Below are 22,687 nucleotides of genomic sequence, written 5' to 3' on the forward strand. Positions count from 1 at the left end.
TAAATTTTTTCCCTTGTAAAACATTAAAAATATTTTTAAAATTACTTGTTCAAATGGAATCTAACCTTGATTTATAAAAATATGTTTTTCTTACCCAATGAGATTATATGTTCATAAAATTTTTGAAATTACCAAATTATATCCCACACTCGTAAAAATATTTTTGATATTTGTTCTCTATATGATATTTATTTCGAAGTTTCAATTTTTATATAAAACTTCAACAATGGTATTGAAAATATATGTGATTATTTTGTTATCATTTGGATAATGTGCATGTTCGTTTCTTTAAAAGAAAATACAATATATCAATATATTTGTAATTATTAAATATAATTATGATTGTTTTAATTTTGAAAAGTGGATGATAAACTAGATTTTATGATATTTTTTGCTAATTTTTTTTTTCTTGTGGATTGATAGAAATTTTTTTTGTGATACAACTAATAAAGACATCATTATGTTGGGAAAATAGCTAAAACTGTTCCGTAAATGTGCTAGTTTTGTGTTTTGGTATCGTAAGTAATTAATTTTGGATAGGTTATGTTTTGATTTTCAGTATTTTTTAATGGAATGCTGATTTGATATCGAAAAATATGGACACGACATTGAGAAATATCAACATATGAGATGCCATACAGTCACTTTTTTGAAGGAAAAAAAAAACCAAAAACCAAAACATTATATAGTTTATTCATGACCAAAATCTAAAATTGAATACTTACAAAAAACAACACAAAAACTATTGGAGATGATCCAATAAGTCAATTTTGTGAGACAAATATTTTATTTGCTAATAGATGAAAAAGAATTACTTTTTATATCAAACACATTATTTTTTATTATAAATATGAGCATGATAAACATGTCTCACGAATAAAGATCCGTGAGACCGTCTAACAATAGAAATACTCAAAGAAATAAAATAAACGTGGACGAACTTATAAAACAAAAACTTCTACGAGATAGTCTCACGAGTCAATTCTAAGAGACAAAGTTTCTTATTTGAATCACTCATAAAAAAAATTATAAAAAAATATTATTTATTATCATAATAAATACAAGAAAAAGTGATTCATGTAAATAGTCTTACAATATACCTGTTAAACTTACAAAATCATCCCCATCATTTGATATAACATTGTTTGAAAAATTATCATACCATCACGTGATGATAATAAATTTATAAACCTAAACCATGGAATATTAGATTTAGATCTGAGATTTTTCCAGAGTTTTTAAAAAGATACAACTGCATTTATTATACCGACAGTCACCGGGCCATCCCCCGCCCTAAATCTAATCATTTTCATTCCCTCATTCTCCATCCAACCGTTCTCATTCTCCCTGCTCATAAATCTAAAGCTCCACCGTCCAATCAGATCGAACCCCCCACTCCTTAGTCATCATCAGCCAATCTAACACTACCCCCGATCTATACCCATTGTTGTTCACACGCACAGAAAACGAGTACTATACTCCACACACACAAACACACACACACACTTCTCTTTGTGTGTGTGTGCTGGGGAAAGGGTGAAGAAGTTGATTTTTGTTTTGTAATGGTGGAGGCACAATCATGGACGACGAGAAGGGGCAGCAATCCGCGGCTGGAACCCAGCAGCGATCAAGTTTTGGATATTCCGGTGACCCCAACTGCGGAAATACGTCAGCAGCAATATGCGTCTCTGATATCTCCCAATATCACGACAGCCGCCATTATCGCATCCTGGTATTTTTCGAACATTGGTGTCCTCTTACTCAACAAGTACCTCCTCAGCTTCTACGGGTATAGGTACCCCATTTTCTTGACCATGCTGCACATGTTGTCTTGTGCTACTTACAGCTTGTTGGCAATTAAATGGCTCGAGATCGTGCCCTTCCAGCAAATACACAGCAGGAAACAGTTTTTCAAGATCTTTGCTTTGAGTGTCATATTTTGTTTCTCTGTTGTTTGCGGTAATACTTCTTTGAGGTACCTTCCGGTGTCGTTTAATCAGGCTATTGGGGCTACCACGCCTTTTTTTACGGCTATATTTGCTTTTGTGATCACTTGTAAGAAGGAATCTGCTGAGGTGTATTTTGCCCTTGTCCCTGTGGTTCTTGGAATTGTCTTGGCTAGTAATAGCGAGCCTTTGTTTCATCTGTTTGGGTTCTTGGTGTGCGTTGGTTCTACTGCTGGCAGAGCTTTAAAATCTGTTGTTCAGGGGATATTATTGAGTTCTGAAGGTGAAAAACTTCATTCTATGAATTTGTTGCTGTATATGGCTCCAATGGCAGCATTGATTTTACTGCCATTTACTTTGTATATAGAAGGAAATGTAATGGCAGTAACGGTGGAGAAGGCCAGTGGAGATGGATATATGGTGTTTTTGTTGGCCGCCAATGCTACAATTGCATATTTGGTTAACTTGACCAATTTCTTGGTCACAAAACACACAAGCGCATTGACATTGCAAGTGCTGGGGAATGCCAAGGCAGCGGTTGCCGCAGTTGTATCGGTCTTGATATTCAGGAACCCGGTAACAGTAATGGGGATGACCGGGTTTGCAGTTACCGTAATGGGAGTGATTCTTTACAGTGAAGCCAAGAAGAGATCCAAAGCTACGGCTCATTGATAGGAAATGTTGAATTGAAATGATAAGTTTAAAATCGTTGTTTTACCTGTGTGACCCTTTTTGTGCCTTTGATTTACAGCTCGATTCCGAGACAAAAGTAAAGATAATATAGTTGTCCAGGAAGCTGGTGTTTGGAAAAGGGTTTTTCAGTTAATGCTCTACCTCTTTTGCTTTTCTTTACATATTTGTTCTGAAATGGGTTCGTTTAAGGGGATAAAGTTCTCTCTTTTTCTTTCCGTTATGTGATTCTATTCGTTCTTTGAACGATTTTATTCAATAAGATACCAAAGTGCATGATTGACTCATTCCATACTAGAAATAATTAAATTGACTGGGATGACAGTTTCTCATTCGATCATAGGGATCAATCTCTAGTCGCATAGCTTCACAGTAATTCTGTAATTATGACACGGATAAAGACTCGATTCTTTTGGTATGGTTGATTATAACTTACCCAAGTTAAATTGTAAACAAAGTTGTTTTGCCAGAGATATATCTTTCTTTACCTAGAGGACACAGTTGTGAATCAATTCATCATTATTCCATTGCAAGCGTGTTTGTTATATACTAAGCTGTGATTGTTTCTAATCTTGAATGTGAATTTTCAGTTTAGTTATCTTATTGTTGATATACTTTTAACTCTCCGATTTTTAATGGTCTTTTGGATTGTTGAGGTTGATGAAGATTACAGACTTAAATGAAATCAAATGAGGAAAGATCATCTTTGTTCGCTTTTTTTCAATGAATAACCAACCCCGGTTTGTGCCCGAGTGAACGTATTAATTCAAACAACTGGTGTTGAAACGGTGCAGGAACTAGCTGGCCTCAAAACAGTTGAGAGAACATTGCAGATGTGTTGTTTTCTGACCTGATATGATGCTGTCAGCATTAACGGTAAATAGTAAAATGAAGAACATTGCAAACATTCTCTCAGAAACAAAATGCTGACCGTTCTGAGATCTCGTCCTTTTGTTGCTGGCGACATTCTGGATTCTCATCATGGAGTTACGGGAAAATTCTTAGAATTTAGCGAAGAGTCGTGAGCAGGTTGCTTCAAAGTATATCTTCAAAATGTTGAATTGAGTCCATGTTTCAAAGTGTTTCTTGAAAATGTTGTTGAACAGAGTGTGGCTAAGGCTTATATCATAGCTGCCTGATAACTCTATTCCCATCCCCTTTCTTGTTATTGAAGTTTGCGTATTTTTTTTGTCTCTGATCATATACCAATTTGGCTAACTCAAAACCAGAGACCTGATCTATCTATATTCACTGTTGTAACCCAGGATCCTTGAATTTTCAAACTTCACTTGTGTGATTGAAAATTTCCCGTTCTGCAGAGTCTAAGTTTTTGAATTGCTGCATCACCTGGTTAACCATCACCATTTACTGAAAAAGGGCTGGATCTAGTTGGAAAGGTTAGCAAGAGCATTAAAGTTTTTCAAAAGTTAGTTGCTCTGGCTTAGATTTTAAAATTGGCACATTTTCAATTCAAGAGAGCTGTCTCCAATGTTACACTTAGTTGTTGCATTACTTTCTGTTGCTAAAAATAAACGATCTTTTAACCAAAGTTGGGCTTATTTTTTCATGGTTTCCCTTTGTGGGCATCTGTCAGTGGGACAATAGTTCACATGGGAGAATCACAATTTTCTACCCAACTTATGTCATCGTTACGCACCTTCTTTTGTACGTTTGTGTCTTATAGCCTATAGGTTAGGTAATATGAAAACCGCTCGACAAATGACTAGGTTAAAATAACATGTGAATATGCTCAAATTTGTAAAATAGAAAAATAAACAGAAAAAAGCAATATTTCCCTTCTTTCTTGTATTTTTTTTTAAAAAATAAAATAAAATATTTGTTTGATTAGTTTAATTAACAACAGCATGTGTAAATGACATAAACCTCTCCCACAACAAGAGAGACACGTATATTCAAATTCAAAAAGCAAAACTTCCCAACCCCATTGCAGTAATAGTAATAATAAAAAAACAATGTTTTCTAACGCTTTCGTGTATATATGTAATAATTAGCAAATTTAGGTAGATATATCGTATCCATATTAATAAAAGATTTGTGGAGTTGAAAATATATGCAAGTCAACCAAAAGAATTTTAAGTTTTAACATCATTGTAGAGTACGAAATTTGGATTTGATTTCAGTCAAGAAATATGGTGCTAAATGACAACTTCAAAATATGATTATATATAAACTCTTTTACGCAACACGTTTAAAATTAAAAAATCAGGAAAAAATTTAAACTTCTTTTAACTTATTTAGAGATAATAAAACTTGAGATTTTGTTTTACATCAATCAAATCCACTCACAAGTGTAAATAATTAACTGGATCATATTCAAATTGCATTAAAATTAATACTGAAAAAAATAAAAATTTCACAAAATTATGAGCTTAAAAAAAAAAAAAATCCATGAAAATTGTGTCATTTGGATTATCATCGGGTCTGTTAGACTTGTGCTGTGCGACCAATAACAAGTACGGAAATGTAATTGGAGAATGCAGCTTAATTTCCCACATCGATAGAATTAAGCAGGAGAGAGAGAAATGGCCTATAAAAACCGAACTCTATCTGCAGAACGACTCATACCTTTCTCGGCCTTTTGGCTAAGATCAAGTGTAGTATCTGTTCTTATCAGTTTAATATCTGATACGTGGGCCAATGGCTCACACGATATTAAATTAATTTTTCTAGGGGGAAGGCCCACTAAGGTAGCTTGCTGCCTGGGTCTTCACGCGTCGTCTTGGCGTTGCACTATTGTCTGGGCCTGGCGCACCCCACCAACGCAGTCAAAACTTCGAAGAGGTCCGTTCTAATCCACCGTTAAGTGGTGGTGGTCTGGCATAGAGCAGAACGCTACTTCCGTATTGAGCTAAATTCGACTTACAAATCAGTAAGGCACATGAACTTAAATAGAATTGCCCAGGCCTCGCTTTGTAGAGGATCGTTCTCATCCACCCATAAAGTAGGTGGTCTGGCATAGAACACGACACTAGGTCCGTGTTTGACTAAATCATACTTACAAATCAGGAAGGCTCATGAACTCAAATAGAATTGGCTATGCCACAGTGCCATGGGATAAATATTCCTGACACGTGAGTAACTGCCAAAAAATATAATATATAATCCCACAATCGTATCAAACCCGTGTAATAGAAAACTCCCTCCCTCCCTCAGCTACACAGCAAATTGAAGATAATATGGAACACCTGTATTTGTTGCCATACTTCTGGACAACAGATGGCTGTTTTTCATTCACGAGAAACCCTTATAATAAAGCCACTTTTGGCACCAAAAATAAAAACCATCTATTTCTCTATAGAATAACAAGTAATCTACCACCACCAAGATCCTTCTTCTCATATATGAAACTTGAAATCAATAGCTTTGAGATCATATTCATGGTGAACACGGAAATGGTAAGTACCTTCCCGAGATCACTTGATGCACATTTTGTTGATATCCATGAAGTGCCAGAAGAAGAAGAGCAAGAACATCAAGAAAATGAGATGGGGTGTGCAAAAGAAGAAAGACAGTTGAACAAACCAATCAAAATTCGAGAATGGAGGAAACCTTATAGGAGTTTCAGCAGGCAAGTTTCGCTGGAAACTGGTTTTTCGGCGTTCAACAGAGCGCATAAGGAGAAAATGGAGAGGCAATCATTGGCAAGAAGTGGGAAAAGTTTTGGAGGATTTGGTTGTGCAGAAAGAAAGAAAGGGGACTTCAATATTTTCAGAACAAGATCTGGTATCGTTAGGCAGAATTCAAGGTTGCCATTCAGAAGGGACAGCGGGGTTAACGTTCGGCAAAGTGATGGATTAGGTGGGAATGATGAATCCGTTAATGAAAGTGTGCCCGCTAGAAGATACTTTGCTGCTCTTACAGGACCTGAATTAGACCAAATCAAGGTACATTTATGGTGCGTCTGTCTTTTTATTTGTTCGAAAGAGACAATGGCATATCTAACACGATTATACATGTAGAATCACCTCGTTCTGTCTGAAATCTTTGACTAACATTTGTTTTCGTTGACAAGCGACAACCCTTTCATCCAACTTTTCTGATTCAAAGGAAGAAATGGGAAAAAAAAATGAAGAAAAAATGAACACTGGTCATCATAGTTTCCTAAACGAAATCGTGATCTGCATTGAAACTTTTGTTAGAAGGCCTAGTTTGCTTGCAATAATTTTTTACACTTCTTTTGCAGGAGTCTGAGGACATACTTCTACCCAAGGATGAGAAATGGCCCTTCCTCCTCCGGTTCCCTATCGGCTGCTTTGGTATATGTCTGGGCCTAAGCAGCCAGGCTATTCTTTGGCTTTCCCTATCGACAAGTCCAGCCACTAAATTCCTCCACATTTCCCCCTCGATCAACTTATCAATCTGGCTACTAGCCTTATTTGTGCTTCTTCTAGTATTCATCACGTACACATTAAAGTGCATATTCTATTTCGAAGCCGTGAGGAGAGAATACTTCCATCCTGTCCGAGTCAACTTCTTCTTCGCTCCTTGGATCGTATGCATGTTCTTAGCAATCGGTGCTCCACCCGTTGTAGCACCAAAGATACTGCATCCCGTCATCTGGTGCGTGTTCATTGCACCTATCATATTTCTTGACCTGAAAATATATGGGCAATGGCTTTCAGGGGGGGAAAGTCGTCTGAGTAAAGTTGCAAATCCTTCTTCCCATCTTTCGGTTGTGGGCAACTTCGTTGGGGCGGTTTTGGCAGCAAAAGTGGGGTGGGAGGAGGCAGGGAAGTTCTTGTGGGCTATAGGGTTCGCTCATTATCTTGTTGTGTTTGTCACTTTGTATCAAAGATTGCCTACAAGTGAAGCGTTGCCCAAGGAGCTGCACCCTGTTTATTCTATGTTTATTGCTACTCCAGCCGCAGCAAGCATTGCATGGAGCGCTATTTATGGTGAATTTGATGGCTTGGCCAGGACTTGTTACTTCATCGCTTTGTTTCTCTATTGCTCACTGATTGTGAGGATCAACTTTTTCAGGGGATTCAGGTAATCAAATATAACTTACAAATACTAATTTAAATTGAAGTTTTATTAATGACGTGGCTAGATTGACATTTAAAATTGCCATGAGAGAGACCTCTAATTTCAACCAAAAATTTAGAAAGTGGGTTAACAGTAAGGTGAATATCATCATAATCATCATAAATTGTTTGTTTTTTATTTTGGTATATAATGAGCTAATTAATACAATTTATCAAATTAGAACAATCTAGCATTGACATTTATGCTTTTGGATTCAGATGTGTGCCACTTCAGCCATGTGCAATATATCTTTTTCACCATGGGTGCACATGTTATCTTTTATCTACAACTATATTCCTAACATATATTATGGTATTGACAGGTTTTCAGTGGCATGGTGGTCCTACACCTTTCCAATGACAACGGCTTCAATAGCAACAATCAAATATGCAGAAGAAGTCCCTTGTGTAATAAGCCAAGGACTGGCTTTGACACTTTCATCCATGTCATCAACAATGGTGTTTGTTATGTTCATTTCAACTCTTCTTCATGCTCTGGTGTGGAAAACATTGTTCCCTAACGACCTGGCCATCGCCATAACAAAGAGAAAGGTAGGGAGGGAGAAGAAACGTGTAAGAAAGACGTATGATATAAGACGATGGACCATGCAAATGCCCCTATCGTTCGGTTCAGCTAATGGAACGCACAACTCTGTAGACAAGGATAACGAAGTCGAGAAATAAGCCATGCAAGACAAAGGTGTCAAATATCTAATCAGTATAATAGAAGATGAAATACAAGGGAAATTAATCATCAGAAAATATCGTGGATACTCATTTCATTGATAGGCTCAGAATTCGAAAATGAAAATCAACAATAGGAAAAATTGTCACAATGAATATGGTCGTTAATATAATTATCTTAACTTATCATTATCCATTCAAACTGTGTATGTTTCATGGGAGCACGGAAACTTTAGCCCACAGAACAGTGGGAAATTGAAGTAACTGCAACGTAGACTTTATTGAATATTGAACAAGATTGTCTAGCTATGCAGTTCTTTTCTGAAAAAATATATGTTAAAGAATAAGGATTATATTGAAGTATGTTACAAAGTAATAATCCTTCCTGAAGGGCTTAATTTTCCGAGAACAGATTCAAAGAGATACCAATATCTGACTGAAGAGTTGCCGACTTTAATCAAATGGTAACAATTGAAGCTGTAAGTTCTCTTTCAAGATTTTAGCGAATGCTCTCTGCTGATACAGCATGATTTTAGATGTATACCTAAAGTTCATGTTATAACTTGTGCAAAGGAAAAATTACATTACCAGCTATTATCTAATTGTCAGTAGTACAAAATTCGATTTCTCCCTCACAGGCATCAAATTGTTGTGTTTCCTTCAAACAAGGACAGTTTTAGTTTTGATGGTTGTTTAAGCTGTCATCGTTTAACAGGAAGATAACTCTGTAACGAATTAGATAATTAGTCAAGTGAAAGCCAAAAGTTAAAAGCATGTGAGAACTAAATATGACATTTTTAAGTAAAACAATATGGAGCCATAATTTACCTCATTTCCTTGTTGGAAGCAACCCCATCTATTCTCTTTTGAACCCTGTTAACGAATCAATTTCTTCATAAAAAATCTCAAACCAATGTTTTAAAATTCGTAACATAATAAAAGGACATCAAGGAACCTTGGTTGATATGCTGGTAGACCGAGGCAGTTGGGACCCAAGATTCGTACTTGGTTGTATTTCAGGTACAGGAGAAAGCTGTTTTGCAAAAAGATAAGGTGAAGTCATAATGCATGCTCCTTCCATGATTTAATTGGTTGATTAAATTAGAATTACTGTGCATAAAAATGAATGCCAAAGAATGAGAGCAGGAGGGTAGATGAGATCCTACCTATGTGGTACTATCCTCATTTCATTTCAACGGGTAAGATCCTGCACAAATATAATTTCAAAAAAAAAAGTGGGTCTCATATATGCATGGTCAAATCTTGGCCATCCATCCTATCACGGAGACAATATCCACATGAGTAGGATGGAATAAACCGAGCAGGAGATGCTGACTGACAGTCTAGCAAATTCATTAATGCTTCTTGAAAACAGTTCTAATGAAGCAGTGGTAAAGAGCAGGACGAGTGTAAACCAAGCAGATAGTTATTCTTTAGTTCACCTTGCTGAAAATTTTAAGTCAGCTATCAATTAATTCAATCATATTGATTAAAATCGTTTCATTTAATACAATATTAAGTTTTGATAAATTCGTTATCATTTAAATTGTTGTTAAAAGATTATAACTTAATTGTTTTCGTTAACTATAATTTTTTGTAATTCGACTAATGTTTTATATTACAAATTTGAAATGTGCGGTGACAAAAAAAAAGATATTTATATACTTTATAAAATACTATATGCGAAGTCGATTATTTTATCGCAACGAGTTCCACTGGCCTAGTTAATGTTGTTGACATTGGATTTTTGAAATTTGGAGAGTGGCTTAGGGAATTGGGGCTACAATTGTCATTGTGCTCCGAGCTCCTTTTCTGGCGGACCAGGCCATCGCTTCGGTATCAAATTACATGTATGTGCTTCTAAGGGGTATCTCGATTGCGAAGTACGTTAGCGTTTGATCAGTGGTCATGAGTTTTATTCTTCATATAAATGTCTTTTCAGACGAGATCCTATCACACGTGACATGTTCAGTACCTACGATTTACTTGACTAGCGTGACTTGCATTGTATTGAATTAACCCTAGACTTCACCTAATAATCATCGAAATATAACTACGAATTCTAACGTCATTTAAAAAAAATATATGCACGTAATGTACTATTTATACTGCTTCAACTTAGTTAGAGATGAATTATCTGATACACCATGAAAATCTAATTTTCTCATACCAGTATTTAATAAACTAATCACATGTATTATCTGATAATATTTTTAGGTCTCGTGTAGAAATATAATATATTTATTGAGTGAAACATTACACGTAAAGCATGTAAAAGTATATTAGCCAAGCTCACTTGTTTCATCTAACCAATTCACTTTATTCATAAACATTTGATTTGTTTATAAACTCATTTTTCCCCAATAACAATAAAATCACGAAAACTTAATATATGATTTAACATTATTAAAATATACCTAAAATCAATTAAATTTCGTTATTTAGTATTGACAAAATTGAAACTCGAATTTAACTCAATCTTAATCCAGTTGACTACAACATCTAACAAATACCCATTTCCCTTGACTTATTTTTTTTCAATATTATCACACACACACCAATCGAACAACTTTGTTCGGGAAGATATTATTGCTCATTGAATATGGGGCAGAAAATTATTGAATAGCGCCATTTATTTCGTTTCCGAGTCCATTAACGATTTCATTGATTGCTTAAGAATCACATCGCCAGCCTTTCTTTTTTGAACATGACACCATCTCACATATCATAATCTGTGAGACTGGGTCAACCCTATCGATATTTACAATAAAAAATAATATTTTTCATGGATGACCCAAATAAGATATTCGTCTCACAAATACAACCCGTAAGACCGTCTCACACAAATTTTTGTCTTCTTTTTTCACACTCTTTTTCAAATTCGGGCTACTGATTGACCACGTGTAATATCTTTATGCTGTGAATCGATGTATACTAGATGGATTAGTTACTTCTATGATAATAATTTATACATTGTGTGATAAATACATACTACCAACTCTCTAGATTTATATAATTATTTATGGGAAATTTTTGGTATAGTTGATTTTTCTTAAGTTAAAAATTATGGGATATAATTATTTTAGGAATTTTAAAATGATAGTATTTATTTATTCTTATTTTTGACTGACTCGGACTGGTTGACTGGACAGGGTCTTTTGGAGATTCAAGATCAGTCCTAATGACAAAATTTAAAAAATAAAAAATAAAAAAAATTCAGTGTTCCAATATATCCGATTTTTATAAAAATAAAATTATAGTTTGTATATTAATAAATAAAGCCAACTTATCTACTTGGCTAGTTGTTCTATATTTCTGCAGCCTATCCAATTAAAAAGGCCTATATTTAACAATAGTAGTCTACACACAAACTTTTAAAGGAAAAAACATAATAATATAATTTATAACTAACCTAAATTTTCATATCTTATTAATATTGTATAATAACATTAATGCAATGTATTTTAAAATATTTATATATTATTAGAACAATTAATTATCAAGCAAAATATTATACAACTTAAAAACTATAAAAACAAATATATATATATATATATATATATATATATATATGTGTGTGTGTGTGTGTGTGTGTGTGTGTGTGTATTGGAAATTAAATCAAATATACTTTTTATTTTATTTTGCCTGAACGATTTGACTTTCACTGTGCATTCTCCAGAGAGAAACCTCGACCAAAATGAGTGCCAACATCAAGCTTCTGCATCACCGTTTCAATGCTCTCCATTCCTTCGATACGATCCGGGTCAAACCCACCAAGGTTCCCGCTTCTTCTGCGCCGATGATTTACTCCCAACTTTCAGGTCTTTCTCGTTTGATTTCTCGCTTTTATGAACAGAATTGAGTACTAGTTATTGTTTATTTATTGAATTTCAGTTCTTTTGCAGATATAAGTTTATCGAGGTTCCCATTTCATCCGGGCTCTGGATCTTCAAGTTAGTTATATTTTTAAAAAATGCATATTAGCTTCGTTATGTATTATGTTTACTGTTCCGAAATAATGGCGCAGTTGCATATGTTGAATTAATCTAGTTGATTTAGGTGGGATTTCTCGATCATTGTTGGTCGGAAAGTGTGTGCCGGACAGTTTGTCGTCAGAATTGTCTTCTAGTTATTCATCGCAGCCTCCTCAGGTACCACTTGATCATAGCGCTAACACAAAAGTAGTTGGGTCTACTGCATAATGTCTCAAATTGATTGGCCTCTCATTAGACGAATTCTTTATTACTTCGGTATTGCATATGTAACGGCATGGTAAGTTCGTATTGAATCTTGATATCTTATGAAATTTGCAAAATGAAACTCTATGGTGTTGGTTCTTGTGGATGATAATGAGTTAAATAATTATTGATGCTTTGTCTAGTAATTATTTTAAACATGTTGTTCATCATTCGTCAACGAAGTAAAACGTGCCTGGTGACTACCCCAATAGACAACAGCTCTTCTTATGTTTAATCTGTTTAATTTGTTTCAGCTAATTTGTAACAAAGAACCTTCAGTAATAACCATTTTAAAGGGAGCAAATTCTTTCCTGCCTCAAGTGGTTATTGCAAGTACGGTTTTGGCTCTTATATTCCCACCTTCATTCAAGTGGTTCACCAACAGGTTTACACACCTTTCGTTGACTGAATTAAGATACACACACAATGTCATCCTCATGTTTTCAGTTTTCACTTCATGCATATTAAAAGAAGATAGTTTTTTCGGTCTTATGTGGTTCCTAGAAAACAATTGGAAACTATTTCTCTGTGCTTAGGAATTTTGCCTTAATCATGAACTGTCGAAATGCTTAAAAGTACCTATTTACCTTATGCGTTTAATCACGTTTTTAATATATTCAGGTATTATGCTCCAGCATTAGGCTTTTTGATGTTTGCAGTCGGGGTTAACTCGAGCGAGAAGGATTTTCTAGAAGCATTCCGCAGACCAACAACTATTCTTGCTGGCTATGTCGGTCAGTTTGTTGTGAAACCCCTTCTCGGATATCTTTTTGGCACAATCTCTATGACTGCATTTGGTCTTCCAACTGCCTTAGGTAAAATTTCCTGCACCTTAATTCAGATAAATTGATGACAAAACTAACTTCTCCTGTTATACGGATCAGCTGCTGGGATCATGTTGACTTCTTGTGTAAGTGGGGCACAACTCTCCAATTACGCGACTTTTCTCACAGATCCACCGATGGCCCCACTTAGTATCGTCATGACATCTCTATCAACTGCGACTGCTGTTTTTGTTACCCCGTTCTTGTCCTTGTTGCTTATTGGCAAAAAACTACCTGTTGATGTGAAGGGGATGGTTTCCAGCATCATGCAAATTGTGATTACTCCGATTCTGACTGGCCTAATTTTGAATCGGTAAATGCTTGTTCATGTATGCTATGACTTGACATCCACTTCGATATCAGCAGCATAATTTGCCTCTTACCTTAATAAACTTCAATCTGCAGATTCTTTCCTCGAATTTGTAGTGCAATTCGTCCATTTTTACCTCCACTTTCTGTTTTTGTGACTGCCCTTTGTGTCGGAGCTCCACTTGCTATCAATGTAGAGTCGGTCATGTCTCCTTATGGGCTCTCCGTGTTGCTGCTGGTGATTGCATTTCATGCTTCGGCATTCATTTCCGGATTTGCTTTCACTGGTCTTATTTTTCATGATCTGCCTGATGTAAAAGCTCTGCAAAGAACACTATCATTTGAAACAGGTTATTTCATCTGCACCATATCATTTGATCAATGCAGGATTACAGCTATAGGACCGATAGACAACCACTGCAATAAAAACAACATTTAACCATATATCTGTCTAAGTGCCACGCTTCAATTGCTATGCTTCATAAGCAGTCACACGGGATAGCGTTATCAATTGCTGCTCTCCAACAAACAGTATTGACATTGTCTGACTTCTAATCGATTTCTTTCTTCTTTGTACAGGCATGCAAAGCAGTCTTTTGGCCCTTGCACTTGCAAACAAATTTTTCCAAGATCCACTTGTCAGCATTCCTCCTGCAATTTCTGTAAGTCTATATATGCATTAATATAGTATAGTGCAACAATCAGATTGATGTTTGATTATTTTGCTGGAGCTAACTCGTAGTCTCACAACTTACAGACTGTAATAATGTCATTAATGGGATTTTCTCTCGTAATGCTGTGGGCTCGAAGGAACGAAACTGCTGTCTATTGAGGTTAAGTAGCTATCGGTATACTAATAATTAAAGTTTTTTTTTTTTAGTTTGTTCTTCAGCAATCTACGTGAAGAATTGAGAGCAAATATTTGCAAGCCAGTCAGTTCTTTTTCCTAGTTTCCGATTGTTGATTTTCACTTTTACATGGATTCGAATTTACGCTTCTCTCTCACAGGAGAGAGCCAGAGAGGTCTATGCCACTTCAAAATTATAATGTTCTTATACGCTCTTGACGGTTGACTGTTTTTGGATATATAAGTGTAGAAAATCGGGTTACGAATTACATATATAAATTCCTCTATCGAAATCTCATAAAATTTGCAAATATCATGGTAGGTAATGGAAACTGAGATTTTTGCCATTAACTAGTTAATTTTAACTCTACATTTGTGTGATGGCAGGGTACTAATCGAACCTCGGTTTGGGGCGCCCGAGCCTCACCCTTTGAGCCTGAATTTTGTCAAGCTTCATTCATTGTTTTGGAATTTATTGGGTTGCGTTTGGATTAAAAGAACAATCGAGAAATAGTCGATGTAAGTTTGAAAATTATTGTTGAGCTTCAATATATTGTCATGTTCCAAGCTTACTGATTATACATGGAGATTGTGAGCTATATATCTTTAAACATGTTCAATATTTATAATCTCCAATATAGATTAAATATTTTTCTTGACTATTAATACAATGAAATGATGGTGGTGGGTTGAGTGATAGGTCACTTCTTGATGGAGTACTGATATGATAAATGAATTTGAAAAGAAACTCATATATCTTATTTCAAACCCAAACATTTAACTTTATATTTAAATAAATTAATAAATTTCAAATTTCTCCAACATAAATTTATCCAAACAAGACAATTATTATTCATTCTTACATGACAGAGGGAGAACGATGTATAAAGATGGAAAATTTGTCTAGAGATTTTAGCTCCGTTTTATCATCTAAAGGCTAATTTTTTTGTAAAAATTGCTGAAATCCTAATGTTGACGTTTATCGATGAATTTATCCTGCAACTAGAGCTTTTTTTATGACGTGAAAATATGTTAGTGTTATCTTTTGATACACTGCAAATCAACTAATCAGGTTAATTGTATCGAACAAGTTTATTATGACACGCTCATCCGAGAAGATGTTAGCAGATAGAATCAAACTCTTGATAATTTGATTACGTGATCACCTACTTTACCAACTTAAACACTATATTAGGACCTACAATTACAATTCTTAATAATACAATTTAAATTCTTTATATAATTATATTTCATTTCCTATTGTTGTTAGCAAAATCTAATATGTAAAGATATAAAATAAGAAGAAAGAAGGAAAAAAAACATATTTAATGGTTTCAATTATTTTTATTCGTGATACATATCAACGTATTCAGATTTATAATAAAAAATATTACTTTTGATATAAAATTATAATTTTTCATGAATAATCCAAATAAAATATAGTCTCACAAAATTGACTTATATCACGAATTTTTTTGTGATATTTTATTATATTGAGAAAATGATCATACTGTCGGTGTTTTTGAATTTTGACAACTCAAATTCTGTAGAAGTTAGAACATAAACAGTGGCTTGGCTTGTGCATTAAATTTGCAACACCACCAATAATTAATTTTGTTTAAGGTTGAAACAATATATAAATCAATTAAGATAACACAGTGGTGCCAAAATAACCCGAATTCCTATCTTATTCCATTTGCTATAACTGAAGAAACAAAGGGAACAGTTCCATCACAGATTACAATATTACATCAAGAAAAATCAGTAACTCCAAACATCAATAAGTATCATTCCGTGTCAAGCTGGTATTGCTCGATGGAGAATTCGTGGACACGGGATTATTCCCAGAAAATTTCTTTTGATATTCAGACACCAAAGCGAGGTTTTCTTGATGGAGAAGAGTGGCCTTCTTCCTTAGTTTCTCGTTCTCTTCGAGGATGCTGATGTTCTCCATGTATAACTTTAAGTTCCTTAATTGAATATCGTTCCCAACCTCCTTCTCTTCCCATTGTTTCCTTCTCCTAATCAAGAATATCCGTTGTATAAACATTAATATTATTTATACTAAAATACAACGATGAAATCAATACATCATATATGTCAATACATAAGTGACTTTAGACTTCGTATCTAGAACGAATAACATACCTCGCGAGTCCGAGGACGTGAACCCTAGTCCGCTTCGGGTTCCGAAAGGCGAAGAGATGTTTGTGAAGTTGTATCCATTTAGTGGAACTAATGCACATATTGTTTCAATTCAAGAATCTGTGGTTTTATATCAACGATGGATGTGTATGTATATATGTTTGGTGAAGGTATATATAGAAACTTATGGCAAGAATATAATCGAAGGTTGCACATATTGTGTGGGATCGATGAAAACGGAGTTCGCGCTGGATTGTACTCGAAGTTGGGGGGGGGCGGGGGGGGAGTGTTTAATTCAAGAATGGTAATGATGGCATAAGACAAATAGTCATGATTACTAATTCTGCAGACCCATCTATGTGTAATCATAATCATGCATAAAGGGGAAAGCCGAGTTGGAAAATGTCGTTTTAGCACGTGTGAAGATTGTGAGATTTGGTTTAATTTGGTCCAAATCTAATTAATGAATATGTCCAAATAGAAAAAACAATTTGGAATAATTGATTACAAGGATTATATGTTAATAGTGATTTAGTTAGATTAATAATGACAAAAAACAAGTTTGAATCCAAATACACATACATACATATAATTTTATTTATACATATACATATGACATCATGGGCGGAGTCTGAATTCAAAAGTACATTGGATTGGTCTCATCAATCGTGCTCATCTATGTATTCATCTCACATTATACATACATGATCCACTAACTAGGCACAGAGATGAACTTAGTTGATGATATCTTGTCTACCAACTATGCTCATATATATATATATATATCTTGCTATTTATTAAGGCTGAGTAGGTTAGAGTAACTTCCTTGATCTGTTTTTTAAAATACCTAAAATACCCTTCACCCCCACTCTCTACATTACTAATTATATATATTAATAAAGTGTTAAAAAATAAAAGCAAGTCCTATGTAGTTTAGTGGATAAAGCCTGTGTTTCTTAATCATGAAGTTGTAGGTTCAATTTTTGCTTCGGTCTTTTTTATTCTTTTTTAATTTATTTTTTAGTTCATATATCAAAATTATAATTTAGCCACTCATTATTTCTTATAAATATATTTTGATCCTCATTTAAATATAAATCAAATAAATTATAAAAACATATCGTATTTAAATATAAATAATAAATTATAAAAACATATCGTACAAGCACGCAACGCGTGCGTCGTTGTACTAGTATATAATGAATGTGGTTACTGGTTTATGATGAGGGGGCGTGAAAGATCAACGTATGCGGGCGACTAACTCCTTCACCAATCCTTCGATTTCAGTCATAGATAGTTTGACAATTTGTTGATTTGATATAATGACTAAATCTTATATTAATTCCACCATAATTCTTTACTTTTTAATATTTAATTCATAAAATTAGATTAATCAGTCAACTTACCTACAAAATCTCGTGCTTATTTCATATTAGATAAGTTCAGATATAACTTGGCATAGATTTTATGCAGCCCCTCAAAAAGAAAATATTTTCATTTTTAGTTTTTTTTTTTAACGGTAGTTGCCTCGTCACTTGAGTCATGAACAACATTAGAATATCTCTCAGCGAAATCTTATGACATTCAAGTTAGGACAAAAACTAGTGTGAGACGGTCTCACGGGTCGTATTTTGTGAGACAGATCTTTATTTGAGTCATCCATGAAAAAGTATTACTTTTTATGCTAAGAGTATTACTTTTTATAGTGAATATCGATAGAGTTGACCCGTTTCACGGATTAAGATTCGTGATATGGTCTCGCATGAGACACACTCTCAAGTTAGTTATCGTCTCAGAAAGTAAGAATGTGTTTTGAGTAAAAACGATAAAATGTCTTGAAAATAGAGATGATTATTCTATTTATAGACTTTTGAAGATGAATTATGGGTTTGAACATGTATAAGTGGGTTTATCTATCTTTCGAGGGAGTAATTATTTTCGTGTCGCAACATCATTGGATAATGAGTCTAATAATGTTGACATCATGTATTGATATTCAGCGTATTAAAATTTCGTCACATTATACAGAGAAAAATACTTCGAGTGTAGCCCATAAAAATTCTATTTTTGAGCTTAAACATTTAATAACTACGTGGACTCACTTCTTTCTCTAATTATATAAGTTATAATTCCTACAATTAATTTTAAGTAATTGAATTAATTATTGTAAAACGGTTGGTACGCATCAATTTTAGTTTTGAGTGGGTCGGGTTTTATATCATAGACCCGGTTGAATCGGGCTTAAAAATAGTAGGCATGTCCGTGGCACAGTGGCAATAGCATGTAACATGTCCTACATACCGGCACACACGGGCCCCAACTTTAATTACTTATGATTTATAAAACTAAAATAAATTCGCGGGATTATTTTAAAATATAACTAATGAGAATTATTTTCAAATGTTATAAAAAAAATAACTTTTAAAAAAATTATAAGATATTAAAAAAGATGAATTTTGAACGAAAAATTCAGTGATCTACTCGTCTTTTTTGACGATCGAATTTCCAAATTTAGTTTAGCTCTAAAATATAATGGGTGGATGGTGGGCATTTATTTTGTTTTCCCCGTCGAACTAATTTACTCATACCTATGTTTGGTTACGGCATTTAAAGCTTACTCGCTCCACATAGTACTTATGTTGTTTTATGAGTTAATTTTACTATACATATTTTCTGTCTGAACTGATTTATAAAAAAATATTTGTATTATTTTTCACTTTAAGCATGAATCCGACTGACTTGTCTCACATTTATAAATCTGTAGACCATCGCACAGGAGAGCTACTCACGAATTAAATAAAATGAAAATCCAAATTTTGATTGTTGAACGTACAACGTCTAATTAATAGTCCATTTTTCTTTTAAAAAAAATATTTTCATTTTTTCTCATTAATATCTAATTTTGTAAAAAAAAATACCATTTCCTAAATTAGAGTTTACCAAGTCTACAACCGAACAGTAATAGCTACGAGTTTCGGTGAAAAAAATAGATATCATGAAACAATATACAAAAGAATCATGTAGTTAGAGTTACAAGTTAAACATTAAAAGGACTAATCTACCCTTACAAAGTAAATTAATTAAACAATGTTAAGGAAAATTCCATACTAAGTAAAATAATTAGAGCAAAAAAAATATCATATTTCTCCAACGACCAAAACATTTCAATTCCTAATGGTAGTTTCCCGGAAATTGCTTAGGGATCACACTTTGAATTTTGTCCGTGTGCCCCATTTTCCTTCCCGTAATTGAGTACTCTATTTTGTATTCATCCATATATTAATTTCCCCAAATAAAATGAATAAATTCCCTTTTTTATATAAAAAAATCTCAAACCTTAATCAATATTCTTAAAGCTAGGTCTAACCAAGTACTCCAAATCGACCATCTTGGACTCTTCATGTTCTCCAAATACAAAATTATGCATCCATCGGGTAATGATCTTTATGCTGACTGGATTTTTCTGTTGAGTGAGTCTCATGTGAAACCGTTCACGTATCTTAATCTGTGAGATGGATCAACCCTACCGATATTCACAATAAAAAATAAAACTCTTAGCATAAAAAGTAATACTTTTTCATGGATGACTCAAATAAGAGATCCGTCTCACACAAGTTTTTGTTTTTTCTGTGTTAGATTCGGTGTTTTTCCCCTTCTAATCAACATATGATCATGATATCAACTTATATAAAAATATAAGACATTCATGTGATATAATAATGTTAAGACACGGAAAGATTTACTCCAAATGGAGCACAGACCAACCAGATCTAGTTAACAAGTGCAACTAAAATACTTAATTTATTGCCATCGATTCGAGAATCTTGACAAAAAAACTAATTTGAAACAATATATAGTATAAGATCAACGTCTGGGGATCAATAAAAAAAATTAAAAAATAACAATATATTGGAGATAAATTGAAAAAATAAAAATGAAATGCCAATATTATTTTTTGTTTTTAGATGTTCACAAGTATATATGTATGGTGGCACAATTTTGATTGAGTTCCGAGTCATATTTCTGAGTGAACTTCCACCTATTAAAGATATGAAATCGATGACGTTTATAAGCAAAATGTGAGCTATATAATAATGGGAAATTGAATAATACAAGAGCCAACCACTCAATCCTAAATATACTTATGCCTTGTTTTACTACTGCAACTACTGCTATCGTTATAATTATTATTCTCACTCCAATATAGAGAATAATCGAGTTTTTTTTCTGTGGTCAACGAGAAAATTAATGGAATTTTTTATGTGCCTCTTAATTTTATTCCACAAGATTTTCAAGTGTTTTGCAGAATTGAATTGCTCTTTCTCTGTCGATTTGGTATGGTTGCCATTATAATACCTTGACGTATTATTGCTTCACATGCATTTGACTGTATTTTGGGCCCATTCATGGTGTTTTACGAGCTAGTTGATGTTGAAGTATTGGCGGAACTAGAGGAATCAAATCGAGTCGAAAATGTAACTCCACTCGAATTTGAGGAAAATTTTAAGTTCGACTCGATATACTTATATATAGTAGCTAGATCCTATCAGAGGATATGATTTGTGGTTGGGCTGGTTTTATTTATTTATGTAGCTATCTGGTGTCAATGATACTTACTGTTATACGTAGTCGAGAGATCATATGACATGATCGATGAATCTCTTCTTGATAACTGAGGATTTTGATAAAGGTCGGGAGTGGAGTTCATTCGAATGATTGAGTGGAAGCGTTTTGAGGTATTTGTTAATTAATGTCAGTTTCTGCTTCAACTTCTGTCATTTCTAACCAAAAGCTAGAAGTAAGATTGACATGTTTTTTCTGTTTGTGGTTTAAAGTTATAATTTGATATTTATATCATTAAAAAATATCATATTCCACATTTTCTCTTAATTTTTTAATTTTTTTTGGAGATTTTGTAAAATACTAAATTTATTTGTATATCACTTTTTAAAATTTCAAATGAAACTCATATAATTTCAATCACATTTTATTACAAGCATTTATTTTTTAAAAATATTTTGTTTCTTTTTTTAATTTGCATTTCCAGAATTTTTTTTACATCTTTTGTGCATTAGTACAAATTTTTTCATGTGTGTTTTTTTAAATCTTATAAAATTTTCAAGTATTCATGTTATAAAAAAATAAGTTAATTTTGATAATAAAATTATCAAAATGTATAATAATTATATAAAAATGTTCCTAACTCCATTAGTATCAAAATTTAGATAATTTAAATATAAATGATGTATAGATTAGGAATATTATTGTCATTTTACCAAAAATTAAGTTTAAAAGCAATATTTTTACACTCAAATTTTGTCTTATATTAGTTTTAGACTTTTATTTTCAGACACTTCCTAGTTTTACTTCTCACCACTTCAAAATAATCTCTAAAAAAATCATTTTAAAATAAGCAAAAAATTTCTCAAATACTCTCCAACTCTTTATAACTTCAGAAGAAAATGTCAACAATAATTTGTTTTTGTTGTGCAAATTCTTACAACTTGCTCAAAATTCTTTGAAGTAGTATCACAAGCGAGATGGAAATTTTGGATTCTCATCAATAGTGTTAGGATCAAGCTAAGATACAATTTTATTTCTTATACTTATGGCAGTGCAGAGTACACTTACTTGTGTATTAATGGTTCGGGCTGTTAGACTCATGAGTCCGAAGAGATGCATGTATCTACTAGTTCTGTCTCATATGCCTTAAATACCACTTTTACTTTTTCTTTACTATCGGTCATGTCCCCAACAAAGATAAATATTATCCGTTAAGATCTGACGTCATTTTTTTATGACATATCTATCTGAACATATCAAGCAGAGCAACGTCAGCAGTTTGACATACGAGAACTTCTATCACGTGAAAAATTAAAATGTGATTAAAATTGTGCATTACTACAATATAAAATATATGGTTTATTTTTTTAAAAAAAAAAGAAAAATAACTAGTGAA

At 33.4% G+C, this 22,687-nt stretch overlaps 3 protein-coding genes and 1 non-coding gene across 6 annotated transcripts; all 4 read left to right on the forward strand.

Annotated features, from left to right (window-relative positions):
• Positions 1–1,301: 1,301 nt before the first annotated feature.
• Positions 1,302–3,206, forward strand: LOC140834601 (probable sugar phosphate/phosphate translocator At1g12500). The gene has a single exon (XM_073199607.1). It carries the CDS (start codon positions 1,563–1,565, stop codon positions 2,616–2,618), a length of 1,056 nt encoding a protein of 351 aa, XP_073055708.1. The 5' UTR covers positions 1,302–1,562; the 3' UTR covers positions 2,619–3,206.
• Positions 3,207–5,218: 2,012 nt separating this feature from the next.
• On the forward strand, positions 5,219–5,414 carry LOC140835612 (U2 spliceosomal RNA). The gene has a single exon (XR_012118934.1). It is a non-coding gene; the product is annotated as a U2 spliceosomal RNA (small nuclear RNA).
• A 71-nt stretch (positions 5,415–5,485) lies between these two features.
• Positions 5,486–8,517, forward strand: LOC140834602 (guard cell S-type anion channel SLAC1-like). Its single transcript, XM_073199608.1, has 3 exons — positions 5,486–6,541; positions 6,841–7,646; positions 8,005–8,517. The coding sequence occupies exons 1-3, from the start codon at positions 5,834–5,836 to the stop codon at positions 8,363–8,365; spliced, it is 1,875 nt and encodes a 624-aa protein (XP_073055709.1). The 5' UTR covers positions 5,486–5,833; the 3' UTR covers positions 8,366–8,517.
• Positions 8,518–11,993: 3,476 nt separating this feature from the next.
• Positions 11,994–15,205, forward strand: LOC140834603 (probable sodium/metabolite cotransporter BASS5, chloroplastic). Of its 3 annotated transcripts, XM_073199609.1 has the most exons (10): positions 11,997–12,186; positions 12,271–12,318; positions 12,416–12,516; positions 12,858–12,988; positions 13,225–13,418; positions 13,488–13,740; positions 13,833–14,086; positions 14,316–14,398; positions 14,494–14,569; positions 14,971–15,205. In XM_073199609.1, exons 1-9 carry the CDS (start codon positions 12,063–12,065, stop codon positions 14,566–14,568), a joined length of 1,263 nt encoding a protein of 420 aa, XP_073055710.1. In that variant the 5' UTR covers positions 11,997–12,062; the 3' UTR covers position 14,569; positions 14,971–15,205. The 3 variants fall into 3 exon arrangements, with proteins under 3 accessions (XP_073055711.1, XP_073055710.1, XP_073055712.1); XM_073199610.1 differs by lacking the exon at positions 14,971–15,205 and having other exon boundaries at positions 11,994–12,186; positions 12,425–12,516; positions 14,494–14,570; XM_073199611.1 differs by lacking the exons at positions 11,997–12,186; positions 12,858–12,988; positions 14,971–15,205 and having other exon boundaries at positions 12,279–12,318; positions 12,425–12,516; positions 14,494–14,570.
• The last annotated feature ends 7,482 nt before the right edge of the window (positions 15,206–22,687 follow it).

The sequence above is a fragment of the Primulina eburnea genome, chromosome 6, assembly GCF_022965805.1.
Source record: "Primulina eburnea isolate SZY01 chromosome 6, ASM2296580v1, whole genome shotgun sequence".
NCBI lineage: Eukaryota > Viridiplantae > Streptophyta > Magnoliopsida > Lamiales > Gesneriaceae > Primulina > Primulina eburnea.

Excerpts from the sequence above, each read along its gene's own strand:
- LOC140834603 (XM_073199609.1), top strand. The coding sequence starts at position 12,063 with ATGAGTGCCAACATCAAGCTTCTGCATCACCGTTTCAATGCTCTCCAT. Across the intron at positions 12,319-12,415 it reads TCCGGGCTCTGGATCTTCAA|TTGATTTAGGTGGGATTTCT; the intron begins GTTAGTTATATT and ends GAATTAATCTAG. Across the intron at positions 14,399-14,493 it reads GCATTCCTCCTGCAATTTCT|ACTGTAATAATGTCATTAAT; the intron begins GTAAGTCTATAT and ends CACAACTTACAG.
- LOC140834602 (XM_073199608.1), top strand. The coding sequence starts at position 5,834 with ATGGAACACCTGTATTTGTTGCCATACTTCTGGACAACAGATGGCTGT. Across the intron at positions 6,542-6,840 it reads CTGAATTAGACCAAATCAAG|GAGTCTGAGGACATACTTCT; the intron begins GTACATTTATGG and ends CTTCTTTTGCAG. Across the intron at positions 7,647-8,004 it reads AACTTTTTCAGGGGATTCAG|GTTTTCAGTGGCATGGTGGT; the intron begins GTAATCAAATAT and ends TGGTATTGACAG.
- LOC140834601 (XM_073199607.1), top strand. The coding sequence starts at position 1,563 with ATGGTGGAGGCACAATCATGGACGACGAGAAGGGGCAGCAATCCGCGG.